Raw genomic sequence first — 15,965 nt, 5'->3', positions numbered from 1 at the left:
TGTACTCAGCACTGGTGAGGCCCCACCTCAAGTACTGTGTCCAGTTTTGGGCCCCTCACTACAAGAAAGACAGTGAGGTGCTGGAGCATGTCCAGAGAAGGGCAACGAAGCTGGTGAGGGGACTGGAGAACAAGTCTTATGAGGAATGGCTGAGGGAACTGGAGTTGTTTTGTCAGAAGAAAAGGAGGCTGAGGGGCTCCTATCACTCTCTACAACTACCTGAAAGGAGGCTGTAGCAACGTGGGAGTCGGTCTCTTCTCCCAAGTAACAAGCAGTAGGACAAGAGGAAATGGCCTCAAGTTGTGCCAGGGGAGGTTTAGATTGGATATTAGGAAAAAAATCTTCACAGAAAAGGTTATCAAGCATTGGAACAGGCCAACCAGGGAAGTGGTTGAGTCACCATCCCTGGATGCATTTAAAAGACACGTAGACATGGTGCTTAGGGCCATGGTTTAGTGGTGGTTTTGTCAGTGTTAGGTTAATGGTTGGACTCGATGATCTTAAAGGTCCCTTCCAACCTAGACGATTCTCTGATTTATATGCTTACACTTTTCAAAAGGCAGAAGCTAAAACAGCTACTACTTTAATCAGACACACACTCAACCAAACTGGAATTTAAAAGAATTCTCTTACACAGTAATTTACAAAAATACATCAAAATAAGTTCCTATTTCAGATTTCTTCATGAAAGTCATGCTGACTTAGTTTACACGAACTACCACTCCTGCTGTTTTTTGATACCTAGACAATGAATTCCCAATGTCTGTGCTTTTCCTGAACAGCACAGGTGGGGGGAAAAAAAAAAAAGTTTTCCCTTTTCTATGAGGTAGCTCCGGATCACACACATCTGCTTAGCATAGCTGTGACAACAAAGCACACCAGTCATGTTCTCTGAGGTAACACAGACTTAAAAGTATTTAGGATTCAAGAGAGTTCCACCTGCAAACCACAGGAGGCACGCATAAATCAGAACCAGTACAATGCGCTTTCAGTGTCAAGTAGGTATTATGCTGTATAATAATATTTCATAGGCCATCATTTTTTCTACTTAATTTCTGAAATAATCTCTAAATTCTTCAAAGGTACTGCTCCACTTAAAGCATGTCACAACTGAGTGACATGTTGAGGAACACCTGAGCTGAGTTTGCCCTATGTATGGCAAGCACTGCACGTAGAGAGAAGCACCTACGTTTATAGAATAAAACCAGGAAAATGTGTTGACCTTGACATGTGGCAGCAGCTTTCTGTATTCTTATGCTGTAAAGTCAATTCATAATTAATGGAATAACTTAATCCCTCCCTCACAGCTAATACTCCAAACTCTTTACCTCTTTATTCAGATTGAGTCTTGTGCAGACTCCTGCAAACGGCCACTCTAGTTAAAGAACATTGTCTTCTGTATACTGAAAATATTTATGTAGGTACTACTTGCATAATATATAAATTATATCTCCTACATCCTTCGTAGGAGGTCTTCATAGGTCTTCGTAGACAAGTTCATATGATTGAACTAATACCTTCTCAAGAATTCATATGATGAACAAGCAAAATTGTCTAATTCAGCTAGTGTTCATGATGTACTGTATCTAAGGCAAATGACTAACCTAATGGAATTCTGCTTGGACACAAGTCAATCAAGATAAGAAAAACAGGAAGACTGAAATACTGCCATACTGCTTTGTATGTGTATCAGCGTATTTCACACACCTAGTACTTTCCATCAGAGAGGTGCTGCTCCTACAAAGAGCTTTTCAAATGACATTTCAAGACAAGAGTGAAAGAGCAGAAATAGAAAACCAAATCTATTAAATACTGAAGAACAATCAGTAGAATTTAGAACAGTCCTAAGTAGGTTTAGTGTCATAAAACCCACTAAAGGTTAAGATTTAAGAGAAGTATTTTGATACTCCGCATTGAAAGAGATCTGTTAGGAAAGATTTGCTGCTTACACGTTCCCTTGAAATTCAGCATTATGTGAGCTTTTGCACTTTTCCAGAACTGTTGGTTACAATTTTATGCATTATAGAATAGGTGCTGCATCCTACTTGAGAAACTGCTGGACAGTTCTGAAGAGTAAAATAACTTCCTCGGGAAGTTTATAGGCTCTGTTTTCCAGACCTTTCTGTCAGTATATTATGGGACAAAACTGCATAAAAGAAGGTGAGATTACATAAAACACCATGTTGTCTTTGACCTCTAATTGCAAAAATGTCAGTATATAGGATTCTCCCACAATACTTTTCAGTCTCTTGCAAACCAAGAACATATGGGTGGCCTCTCAGTATCTAGCTTCCACTCTAATACTATATATTAAAATATTTTATTTATTAGACTATATTTTAATATAAAACATACAGTACGCTAACAAATGGAGCTCTGGGGATGCTGACGGTAAACTCTAGCTAAGTAACCTGCAAAATTTCCCAAATGTTATGCTGATTACACTGTACCTAAAAATCAGAACTCTGAGGGCAGGGTGAGGAGTGCTAGTGACTACTCCGTGCAAGTTTTATGCTTAATGTAATTTTGCAAAGCACAGCACAGAGTCTCTTAATACAAGCAAGAATTGAAGAACAAATAAGAAGTACTGAGAGGGAAAGTTGGTGGTTTTTTGGTCATAAAATACTTTCTCTCCCCGCCTTGAGAAAAGATTACAGATTTCTGGTTATGATCCTATGTGAAGTACAGGCTACATAGAGCACAATGAAGTCAAATGAAAAGTGTTGTAACTCTATAGCTGTTGTTTTGTAGCAATATATTACACAGATATATAACTAATTTTGTCATGTGTTATGTAATCACTACCCACTCTGTTTTCAAATCAAGAAAACAGACTTCAAATATACTCCTCTATCTAGCAAGGCAGAAATAGAAAAAAGTCTGATTTCATGTCACCAGTCGCTTAGTAATTGTTCTATTTCAGTATGTGATTAAGTAGCTACTTTTGCATAAAACTGGAATTTCTCAACTTAATCTAATGAATTGTTTAAAATAGTTTTAGACCCTTATTTTAGGGTGGAGCACAAAGTGGCCCACTTCAAGGAAGTTAAAATGAAACAATGTAAGCTGATTTGCTGGTTTATATCTATCGGTGGTTCCTAGTTTTAAAAGAATACCCATACAAATGGAGCACAATAATCACACAGTAAATAAGTCTCTTTTGAAGTACGGAATTAATGATTTTGAATAAAATAAAAATATTTACAATTAACCTCTCGCTGTCAGATGAAACACATGCATTACTCTCAACACTTAAAAATATGTAAGAATTCAAAAGTTCTAAGAAAATGAAATTAAAAATGCAGGCAGCATAGTCACAAAGATCTGAAGATACCATAATATGAAAAAAATACAAGAGCAGGAGAGACTGCAAATGTCAATACAATCTCATGCAGTAACCCTTTCTAGTAGTACAGTATATCTAGTGATAGATTTTAATCTCTGTTTGGTTCCACTTGACAGTTTTGGTGTTTTTTTCTTTGATTCTTTTAACACCTAACAGATGTTTTCTATTATTCTAAAACCTGGCACTTTATGGACTTCAACAAAGACTTTTGGATCCAAAATTAAGAGGTAACGATAAAAGGACAATAGGTTTGCATTTATTATAATGAGTTGCAGCTAAAGCTATTAGTTCCGTTACATATCCAAAACTGAAAACTAACCAGTTTACATGTGCTCATCTCAACATTTAAATGATTTTTACATCAATTTTATTGGCAATATCTCTTTTTTAAAAAAATCTGGTACTGGATTACATACACACAAAAAGTACTTCTTGAATCAAGCTAGAATACAATAATCAAATAAAAATTTCCCACAGAAAAAGCACAATAGTCAAAATCAAAAAAGTTTCAGAGTAGCATATTGATTCTGACATAATGCTATCAGAGAGTTTCTTAGTAGAATTCAGTCTGAGTTCCTGACTGGTTGTTAACTTTGCTAATTTTAGAGTCAACCCAAATAACCCCTCTTAATATATGAAACCAGGAAAACTTCCTTCTCAGAACTTTCAAGTACGGAAGTCCTTGAAAAAATCAGCAACACAAAACAGGCCGAAAGAACATCTTCATCAAGTAAGAATTAGGTTAAAAAGTTATTGCTTAAAATAGTTGCCAATGAGATTTAAACACTGACTAGAAATATATCTATTCACTCCAGGGAACTTGGTACTACATTCACTACTAGTGAATCACACAAACTGTCACAGTAGCAAATTCTCCCATCAGGATTGCTGGGCAAACTGGGATTGCTAAAAAAACCCCAAATCCAAAGACAATTAGTTGCCAAAATCTAGGTAAGCGTACAAAATGGGAAATTAGTTCTTGGAGAGTGATGATTGAAAATAATCTGGAAAGCTCTAGCAACTATCTCAGTGGAACATCAGTAAGAAGGGCTGATGTGGGCACTGTATGAATAAACATGGAGGTGGAGGTAAGAAAAAAAGTTGTTGCTCTCTCTATACAGCAGTAGTAAGTCTAATAAGTGATTACTGATCAAAGTTCTTTAAAGAATGTTGAAAAAATGGAGAAGGAACAAAAAAAGCTTTAAAGTGACTTGAGGCCTGGTAAAAATGTCTTACTGTGAAAGACTGAAAGAACTCAACTGGTGCATCTTATCAAAAAGACAAAAAGGACTCAACTGGAATTTAAGTAGTTGAAGTAAGAGAAAATAAAGCATACTGCAGTGAACTTCAGAAAATGGCACAGCAAAAAAATTCATTGGTTACAAGCTGAACCTAGACAAATTAAAATGCAAAGCTAGATGAGGTACTGTTAGGGGTAAGGTATCTAAATACTGGAATAGATTACACTGCCTGACTAAATATGGACGAACCTACAGTCTCTTGATATCTACAGATTACATTTGAATGCCTTTCCTGTTCAACTGTAGCTAAACAGTGAGCTCAATACAGGGGTAAACTGGCAGTAAATTATGGCATGAGATACACAGTTAATCTAATGGTCTCCTTTGGCTTAAAACATTACTACCAGAATACCTGAATCTGCTGTTATGAAAACAGCAGCAGCTCTTTAGGTATAGTGAAGTTTGAAGTCAGTTGCAAAGAGAGTCTGTACTCAAGAACTCAAAAGCCAGTCTTATTAACGTACAATTTCTATTTCCTGATACTAAACTGAAAAGCAAGGAGACAATATGTATTGTTGGACAAGGCTTGATAGTAACAGTTATACCTGGTTAAGGAAAATGTTAGTAGGATCAAAAATATAGTTAATAAATTGGAAATAGTAATTATTGTGAAGAACGAATATCACAGTTCTATACAGAAACAGATAAACTTTACATTTCAAAGTTAATAAGTAGTTGTAAGTATATGGTATTCACATCACATTGCCATCACTTACAAACAAAAAACATTCACAAGAAACTACAGAAGTAGCTTCCTGAACACAAGATGATATACTGATTAAGTTTATATAAGCAGAAGCATAAATAAAATACCTAAATACATATACATGTAACTTAAAAACAATTTAAAAAAACCTCAACAACTAAAGAGCTGCTGGAGTTGTTATTCCAGATCTCAGCAGAGTCTAGGGGATGTGGAAATAACAATTTTTACAAAATAAACAAAACCAACAAACCAACAGATCACAGAAGCATTCATGACGGAGGAAACCTCAGAAACTCATCTACTCTAGCTTCATGCTCAAACTACATGATATCTACTGTTCTTCCCTCATCTTGCCTTTGCTGAATCCATGCTGACTATTTCCAATCCCCTTTTTCTCTTTCACGTGCCCCGAATAGGTTCCAAGAGGACCCACTCCATGATCTGCCCAAGGACCAAAGTGAGGCTAACTGGATCATCCCTACGATGGTTACCTTTTTTGAAAATGGGTGCAACTTCTGCAACATCCTCCAGTCAGAGGATTTCCATAGTTTCAAAGAAAACAGCCTTGCAATGACAACAGCCACCTTATGATGACAATTATAGACAACAGACTTGTATGACATGTCTCATCCCCCTTGAACACATTCCATAGATGTACAGAAATGTTCACGGTTATAAATAACAAAGAAGTAATAAATTTTCAACAATTACAAGAATGACAAGAATTCTTCCACTGTAGAATTATGTGAGTCTCCAAAATTATTTTTCTTTTCATTATAATGCCCGCATTATAAGCACAAGGTAAAAGTACGCAGTAAATTAATTTACAACAAAATATTCTACTATATATTATTAATTTATGAACAAAAAATATCCAACTCTTCATTTATAACAACTGCAGATTTACAAAGAGAATATGCAGTTTTGATTTAAAGGTCTTTTAAAAGACTACCATGTGATCACATATAAAATGACCTTTGGCTGTTCCATACCAAAGTACTACGAGAGCACTTTAGGAAAGCAATCTTGCATGCTCAATGTGTCAACGTTTATTCAGATGCTAGGAAAATGTTATGGTGTCTTAAATACATGCAATTTTTACTGCATGGTCTGAAATGGACTTAGCATGACCGTGAGCATGTCTGCCTATCATCATTAAATATTTTTATTACTATTGTGCCTAGATGACAAAATGAGTGGGGATGCAAGTCATTTGACGAAGTGCAGGTATCTGTAAGTAACCTAGTTATTTCATCTTGTCTTTTAACAAATGGAGAAAAAGAATTCAGAAGAATTACACCTTAAAAAGTGTTATAGACTTCTGCTTTAAGGATGAAGCAAGTAATTACTTACATATACACACAACAGATGTCTAAAGCTTCATGACATGATTTATTTCACGACAAGCAACATGCATATAAGAAAAATGAGGAAAGCAAGGGAGTGGCAATATAGCTACTATTAATTACAACAGTAGTTAACAGTAACTACTACTATTACTACATCTCCTTACGATAGTCAGTGATGGCTTATAAGCCAAAAAGAACAGTGATTACTTAGTTCAACTGCAATTCATAGGATTATTAGGACAAAAATATACAGCAGGAAAAACACAGAGTTAAATTCAGGTGATGCTGATTACTCAGAAAAAGTCAGCTTTTCTTCCTCAGTAGTTTAGCTATTCCAGACACTTATTTCATATTGCTATTTAATAGCACATCCATTATAAGGATGCAATTGAAATTGTTGACTGTAGAGTGAAAAACTGTACTGTCAACTGTATTCTACTTGCCCACTGCACGTCTTGCAAACAAGAAGCAGTGAAAATTTTTAAAAGCTGGTACAGAGAAATACGTAGCACCCGAGCTCCACCTACAGGGTGAAAACAAATATAAACCCAGTATTTTCAATTACCAAACTAAAAGAGGACTGTTTACTCTGAAGCCTGCAGATGATCTCAAGCCACTGCCATTTTACAAATGCAATGTAATGCTGATAAATGTCATTACTATTGCAATGATGGCAAATGCTTCTCTAATCTATATACATTCCTTCATGTAAAAAGCTGTTGTATACTTTGAAGTTTAGGTTTACGCTTTCTAATTAAAAAAAAAAAAAACAAAACCAAACAGAACTGTGAAATTTCTCTAATAACTTGCCAGAATTAATAGGAATTTTTTTCGCAAGGTTTCCTATCTAATATTGGAAAGTCTTTCAAATTATTTTAAAAACATACATAAAAGGTTCAAATGCCTACTGAAATGGCTAAAATTAATGTAATCCTTGGAGCACTCCAAGTATGACTGCATTTAGAAGTGGTATTGGATCCCAGTGCCATGAATTTGAGGTGGTGTCTATTATTTCCGTATTGTTTCTCTGAAACAGATATGCAAACTTCTGACTTCACAAATCTATTTGTATTAAAAGAAACAGGACTGATACAAATTAATACAGATTGGTAGAAAAAGTCATGCATGTTGAAAGACAGTGTTCTGAAAAATACGTTCAGGTGTTCAATTATTCTATTATCACGTTTAAGTACCTGATGAGATGAGCAATTGATAGATATCAGATGTTTCTTGGCCCTCTGATATGTTAGTAGACATCATCCTTCAAGCTATGTATGGTGGGTCCAACTTCTTGTTTGATGTTTGCCCCTCCCACATCTCTGCCTGCTCTGATCAACACACACTTGGACTACAGCGGGTGGTGAAGTCCCAGGAGCATATTATCAATCATCTCCAGTACACTTACAAAAAAGTCACTATGCCAGACAATGAAACTTGATAATATTTATCTTACTTTATGTCACCAAACCTCAAAGTTAATAACACCTTATTTATAATAAACAATACCATGCCTTTGATTTTCATGCCAGAGGATGCCAGACAATTAATTGGACAACAGTAAGTCTAGAAATTGATATTACTTGGGGTACTAAGCAGTACCCAAGGCTATGTCTTCCAACTGCTAAAAAGGCATCCAATAAAACCCTCTTAGTTAAGATAACGCATTTGGCTATAACACTACTGCTACTGCCCTGAAAGAGTGGAATAGCCACAAACACAGCACATTGACCGTCCACATGCAGAGCCCGCAGCTTATGGAATGCCTACACAAATGTCTCTGAAAATGTGATAAAACGTCATGCAAGCTTGGGCACGCAGGATCTCATGCCTAAGGGTATGCTCTATCTTTGTGTTCTTTCATGCTACAAATTTGCTATTACATCTTAGCCAAAATTGTTTCTAGCAGCCACCCCCATAAAACCCAACAGACAGTTAAACATATTCGTGGACAGACTGATGGACAGATAGGAAGGTAGTAAGTACATATGAAGTCCGATACCTTTTGCAATTCTAAAGATGTTATTTTGCTGCTGTGTACTTGAAGGTACTTTTTGAGAAAAAGCTCTCCTTGGAGAACTTTTAAATTTCTCAATCGTCACCTCCACCATCAGACACAGCTATCTAACGCTAATCTGTATTTGTCCAACCTCCATGATCAAGAACTGTACATTGACTCCAAGAAGCTTATACTTATTCTGTATCGGGGAATATTATGGGTAATATCACAAACATTATTGCGGTACAGGATTAATCAATCACTGAAGGCAGAGTACTGAAAACCAGGAATTACTTCTTCCTGCAGTCAGGAAACTACTTCAGCACAATGTTTCTGCAAGACTTGTGACAAAAAACTACTTCACATTCCTCATCCCACATACTGACATAAAACCATTTCAATCGACACAAGATAAATATTCACGTAATTTCCCACAGGGATTATCCATCTATCTCAACCATAACCAGATTTTGGGATCCAAGTTATCCATCATCCTCCCAGATCTCAATATGCTTCCTGTGGACCAGGTGTCTACAGCAGAGATAGTACCAATTTCCACCACCAATTTCCAAAGCAGCCACACAGCACAACTTCAAAGATGGCAGAACAGAGAAACAGGGGATAGGTTTTTAGATATCCTGTATATGTCCTCTGAAACAATACCCAGTTATGTATAGCACAGCCATGAAAAAATGGCGCTAGATTTCATGTATTGTGATTTAGGTGCTCTTATGGAGACAAAAGAAGAATGAAACACAGAAAGCCAGTGTTCATGAAACAGAGTTCTATGCTGGTGTGCCTAACACTACATGGTTCTATAAAGAGAACAAATTTATGACAGTTCCAAAAGAAATGGATTAACATAAGTTTACAGATCTGACCACACAAGTCTTGTTGACTACATAAATTTTGCCAAAGCATAAAGGTTTGTTGCTTTGCCTATAACTAAAAGTAAAATCATATGACAGGAAAAACTAATGCCCAATTAAATTACAGATTTTGTTTCCTATATCCTTTTCCATTATTGTGCAGGACTTTTTGATGGCAAATGCTCTGCTTATTTATCTCCAGCTATTAAGTATATTGCGTCTTCTCTTCAGCAAACACAAAACTACAAGGAATTTTGGCAGTAACATCATCTAGGCTTGCAAAATAACTGACTGGAACCTCCTCGGTGGGATTGAGTGCACCCTTTGCAAATTTGTAGATAACACCAAGCTGAGTGGTGCAGTTGACATACCTGAGGGATGAGACACCATCCAGCGGGACCTGGATAAGCTCGAGAATGGGGCTTGTGTGAACCTCAGGAGGTTCAACAAGGCCAAGTGCAGGGTCCTGCACCTGGGTTGGGGCAACCCCATTATCAATACAGCTGGGGGATGAAGGGATTGAGAGGAGAAGGAACTGGAGGTACTAGTCGGTGAAAAGCTGGACATGAGCCAGCAATGTGCACTCACAGCCCAGAAGACCAATTTCATCCTGGGTTGCATCAAAAGAAGCGCGGCCAGCAGGTGAAGGGAGGCAATTCTGCCCCTCTACTCTGCTCTCGTGAGACCCCTCCTGGAGTACTCCATCCAGCTCCGGAGCCCTCAGCACAAGAAGGACATGGACCTGTTGGAGGGGGTCCAGAGGAGGGCCACAAAGATGATCAGAGGGCTGGAGCACCTCTCCTATGAGGACAGGCTGAGAGAGTTGGGGTTGTTTGGCCTGGAGAAGAGAAGGCTCTGGGAAGACCTCATTATGGCCTTCAATACTTAAAGAGAGCCTATTGGAAAGATGGGGACAAACTTTTCAGCAGGGCCTGTTGTGACAGAACAAGGGGTAATGGTTTTAAACTGAAAGAGGGTAGATTCAGACTAGATATAAGTAAGAAATTTTTTACTCTGGGGGTGGTGAAACAGTGGAACAGGTTGCCCAGGGAGGTGGTAGATGCCCCATCCCTGGAAACATTCAAGGTCAGGTTGGCCGGGGCTCCGCACAACCTGATGTAGTTGAAGATGTCCCTGCTCACTGAAGGGCAGTTGGTCTAGATGACCTTTAAAGGTCCCTTCCATCCCAAACTATTGTATGATTTGCTCAAATTACAAAGGTTTCTCTTCTGTACCTGATGTGTTTCTCAGATTCAAATCAACACTGGAGAAGATGTAGAAAAGGACACAGAATTTCCTGCTTAAATCTCATAAATATTTTATTTTCTGGAGTTATTCGAACTTATTAAAGTGGTTAATAAAAATTATTTTCTTGGCAATGTTCTCACCAGGGTTTTCACTGCTCCAAAAAAGGCAGACAAACAGCAACACTTACAGTTGGTATATTGTAATATACCAATATTAAAAGATTATCCAAAATAACGCAAGTGTTCCTACCACTATAAAAGCACAGCCTGCTTCTAAACATATAGGCCACACAGAGTTAAAAACACTACCTCACATGGAATGCTCAAAGCTTACTCATCTTGCTTTTAAAATCATACTAAATTGTTTCAGGAAAAATTATCAGATCGATACCTGTGAAGTTGCACATGTCAGGGTGTGATTTCCCTTTTCTCTTAATAACTAGTTTTGTTTTACAATTAAGATAATGATTGAATGCCCACCATAACTCACAACAGACTCTTCTTCAATAAGATATAGTTCGGTTTATTTTTAGCAGGTATATATAGTCATATGAAACCAGAGTAACCTGCAAGGGGTGAGTTTCTGATGACTGTAAAACAACAATTGATTTTGTTGCAGTTATTCCTTCCATTTTCCAACTAAAGTTTCAATATATATTCTACCTTAAAGTGTATTACTGTTACAAAAAATTTATCTTCATATGTTGTGACCCGAAGCCTTTACTTCCCAGTTATTAATAGGGATGGTAAATGCTATGGTACCTGTGAAGCATTTATATTGACTACCAGATATTCTTTTGTCACAAACAGACTGTCCTGACTTCTTCCATGCTGGCTATATGCCTTGGCCATTACATATAAAACCATATTTGCAGTGGGGACAAACGGGGGGGGAAAAAAAAAAAGAAAAGAGGAGGAATGGTTCAGTTCAGAGGAAACTCTTGTACGAGAGAATCTAAGACAGCCGCTACATAAGCGGAATTTAATATAGGCAGTGAATAATTTCATCAGGCAGCTATTTATAATAACTGTGCAGAGTTAGAGTACAAAATCTAAATTACCTTTTTGATGCTTCCTCCTACTACGACCCAGAAAGTTTCACTGAATAAGTAAATTTACACATTCAAGTTTATAACTGCAAAGACTTAATTGTTCAGTAACTTCACGAACCCATGTTTATTGAAATACTGGACAATAATTCCTAGTAAGCTTGCCATCAGGCCCACTACATATCACTCGCATTCATGATGATTGTTTTCATGCAATATAAATATTACTAGGCAGAATTTCCCAAGTCAGCTCTGGAGAAGGATTGCCAAGACACAAGGTTCCAAGAAAACGAATTAACTCATTGAAAATTGAGCACTAATCAGTACAGATGTTCACGAAGGCCAGCACAGCTATATTACACGACTGGAACCCACAATTTTATGTCTGTAAAGAGCTGAATACTGCTACAGAAACTTAATGATTTGTCTAGAGCTGGTTTAATAATTTGAATGCAGTGTTATGCTACTAAACACAGACATATTCCAACCCTCTAAAAACAGCCCTAGATGATATTTAAAAAATGATGTATTAATTGCAGTGTTGAAAAACTGGTACACTTTAAGAATGACTACTGTGTTAAACCAGACTTTAATGGATGACTAGGAAGTCTTTACTTTCTGTTAAGTCTCAGGGCTGGATGACCACCGTGTGTGCAGATAAAGAAACTATAAAACTCAAACTTTACAAATGTATAGGAAGGTAAATTAAATCATGATAAATACATATAAATACTCTTCATTCATAAGTCATGGGGGAAAAAGAAAACTCCCCTACAAGGTACCTATAAGTGCTCAGTGTAACAAAACGTAACTTAACTGTTTGGCTTAAACTGCCAAATGAAACTAAGAAATGAGAAAGTGAAACGCAATTTCATCTTCTATAGTTGGAGATGGGCAAGTGAGAATAATTTTAATATAAATACTAACCTATGAATGTAGTAACTGCAAAACTGGAACTGAGCAGAAAATTTAACTGTAAATAAGCCGAAGGGAAAAACAAAAACAAAACCAAAAACAAAGCACAACACTTACCTGCGACTAGTTGTTTTCTTTTCTGTCTTTGTTTCTTCCTCTTGAAATTGGTGTTTCGCGTTATCACTTGTATCTATTTTCAACTTCTTGGCAATGCGTTCTTTTATTTGAGATCTTTCATTGCTAGCAGCTTCATCTTCTACGCTATCAGCATCTTCATCATGTTCTTCTTCCTCCTTTATTGATTTAAAATGATAAAACTTCTCCTTTAGTTGGTTTTTTTTTTTTAATAAAGAATGTTGAATATGGAAAGATTTTCTTACAAAGATAATCCATCACCAAAAAAAAGAACAATACTTCATTTCAAAGCAAACTTTTCGAACAAATATCTCCTTATTTGCTTCAGAGGGAACAAAAAATTAGAAATATGATAATTAATTATTTTTTCATACACAAATTACATCTTTTTTTATATTGCTTAAAAAAACCTGAAACAGTCTAGTTTAGACTATAAACTGTTGCAGATCTGCAGAAGTCCTCATAGCAATGTGGTATCAGTATGGTCATTGTTCATGAATCCAAAATTTGATCAAGGCAATACATTAAACACTTCCTTAATTTTCCACTAAAAGAAAAACAAAACTTAAGAACTTCCTGAGACAGGGCTATACTACAGTCATGATGGGATGGAAGAGGTTTGCCCATCAGTCTCCATGATGGAATTTATAAATACCCCATTGATCAAAAGAGGCCATGAAAACCCGTGGAATCAATCACCCCAACTCGCTAGAGATACTATGGTTCCAGGCCTAGCAGAGAAAGGCAAAGGGGGATAAACCACCTTGGTTCAAAGACATTTGGAGGGAGAAGTCAGTCATTCCTCTCAGTAATGAAGATGACTGACTAGAGCAAGGCATCTAAGTTTGATTACTTCCTTCCTTGAAGAAGAAAGCCTGCATGAATCTTAATGAAAGGATGCCAGCTCAAATACTACATGGTACATCTTTTCATATTTATTTTGGAGTGATGGTAATTAGCCAAAGCAAAAGCATAAGACACCACATGATTGTAATTTTAATCACACAGAGAGAAAGAACAGACTTAGAAATGGTATTACAGAGGACTGTATTGTATCCAGGAAACTGCCAGGATGTCAGCACTCGGAGAGGAACACCCTAAAGACAATGTACAATTCCTGGGTGACTGACAGGCAGGAGGATGAGTAGTATGAAGACCATGTCCATAAACATGGAGAGGGAGAGGGGAAAAAAAAATAATAAAAGAACCAAGAGCCATGATTTTGGGAATAGAAGAGAAAAATCAAGAGCTGGATTTCAGATGTTGTATTTGAGTCATTGTTTAGGAATCTTCATACTACCACACTTAGATTTTAGATTTAGACAAGAGAAGACCAGTCAGGAATAAAAAATGAAATCTGTGAATATTCAGCACAGTAAAATAGCTGAATATTTTGTTGATGAAATAACTGAAAGGTTGTTGTGGGAGGGGGGGCTGTCTGTTCTTTTTAAGTAGGGGAAAAAGTGGAACAGGATACGCATTTCACTTAATTTCCCCGAAAGTTACTGTTTGACAGAGGAGATAATGAAACTTTCTTAAGGATTTCTGAAGGGTTACTTGATCAATTATCAGGGAAATGGGGTGACAACATATCTCAATGGCAGGGAGCACAATCCAGAAAAGGAATGTAACAGGACTGTGTTCGAGGTGTTTAACAGCCAAGGATAAAGACAGACTCCTTGCTGAGATTTGGCTAGGACTTAAGAGCATTTCACTGAAACACAGAGTTGGATAGGAGAATGTCTAGAATAAAAATGGACAACGCTAGACAAAATGCAATTGCTAAGTAGTAAGCTAATTAAAAACTACAGAAATCTGAATAGCAGGAGGGGGGTTCCATTGATGGTGTTTTAAAATGGGAGAGACAAAATGGTTCAACTTGTTCAACTCATCTGAATCCCCTGCTTCCCAAACCTTCCATACCCCCCACTCTGCACAGGATTTCACCAGTTTCCTCCTACAATAACACTGACAAAATAGGACATAAGCTTCCTCCTCAACCCTTTCCCCTCTTGCAACTCTACTCTTTTCTCCTGCCCAGTCTCCTCCTTCAGTCCCTCCTCTGTCTCATTAACTCTATCTGATCTCATACCTTTTAGAGTCTCATTAGTAACTAATAGATTTAACACATTTCTACTCAGAGTGAGCTAGCTACATGACAACTCAGGAGGGAAGTGGCTGTTCAGTTGGATGGTGGTGTTCCTCTAGCGACACAAAAATGCACAACTGTCTGCCTGGAAGCTGTACTAGTTTTTGCTGCTGTTGTTAACTGGGTGGAGTTGTCCTATTCTTCTCTTTGCTCTGGATACAAAAACGTAATGAGAGGTTTTGTGTCAGAATGACTAATGGCTACTCAAATTTAGCCATTTGAGAATCACAGAATGATAGGGGTTGGAAGGGACCTCTGGAGATCATCTAGTCCAACCCCCCTGCCAGAGCAGGGTCATCTAGGACGCGTCTAAGGTGGGTTTTGAATGTCTCCAGAGACGGAGACTCCACCACCCCTCTGGGCGGCCTGTTCCAGTGCTCTGCCACCCTCAAAGGAAAGAATTTCCTCCTCAGGTTTAGGTGGAACTTCCTATGCTCAAGTTTGCGCCCGTTACCCCTTGTCCTGTCACTGGGCACCACTGAAAAGGGCCTGGCCCCGTCTTCCTGACACCCACCCTTTAGGTATTTATAAGTATTGATAAGATCCCCCCTCAGTCGTCTTTCTTCCAGACTGAAGAGACCCAAATCCCTCAGCCTTTCTTCATGAGAGGTGTTCCAGTGCCCTAATCATCTTTGTAGCCCTTTGCTGCACCCTCTCCAGCAGTTCCCTGTCCTTCTTCAACCAGGGAGCGCACAGCTGGACACAGTACTCCAGATGCGGCCTCACCAGGGCAGAGTAGAGGGGGAGGATGACCTCCCTCGACCTGCTGGCCACACTCTTCTTGATGAATCCCAGGATGCCATTGGCCTTTTTGGCCACAAGGGCACATTGCTGGCTCATGGTCATCCTGTTGTCCACCAGGACTCTCAGATCCTTTTCCACAGAGAAGATTATTAAATTGGA

At 37.8% G+C, this 15,965-nt stretch overlaps 1 protein-coding gene across 1 annotated transcript in view; it reads right to left on the bottom strand.

Moving 5' to 3' along the window:
- CWC27 (CWC27 spliceosome associated cyclophilin) overlaps positions 1 to 15,965 on the bottom strand; it is a 120,154-nt gene that overhangs the window by 88,087 nt on the left and 16,102 nt on the right. Inside the window, exon 10 of the mRNA XM_074569542.1 lies at positions 12,896 to 13,071. Coding sequence (XP_074425643.1) covers positions 12,896 to 13,071 — 176 coding nt within the window. The remainder of the gene's footprint in view (positions 1 to 12,895; positions 13,072 to 15,965) is intronic.

Source organism: Larus michahellis, chromosome Z, assembly GCF_964199755.1.
Source record: "Larus michahellis chromosome Z, bLarMic1.1, whole genome shotgun sequence".
Classification (NCBI taxonomy): Eukaryota; Metazoa; Chordata; class Aves; order Charadriiformes; family Laridae; genus Larus; species Larus michahellis.
The sequence above is the reverse complement of the archived record's forward strand: the minus strand, read 5'-3'. Positions and strand labels throughout refer to the sequence as shown.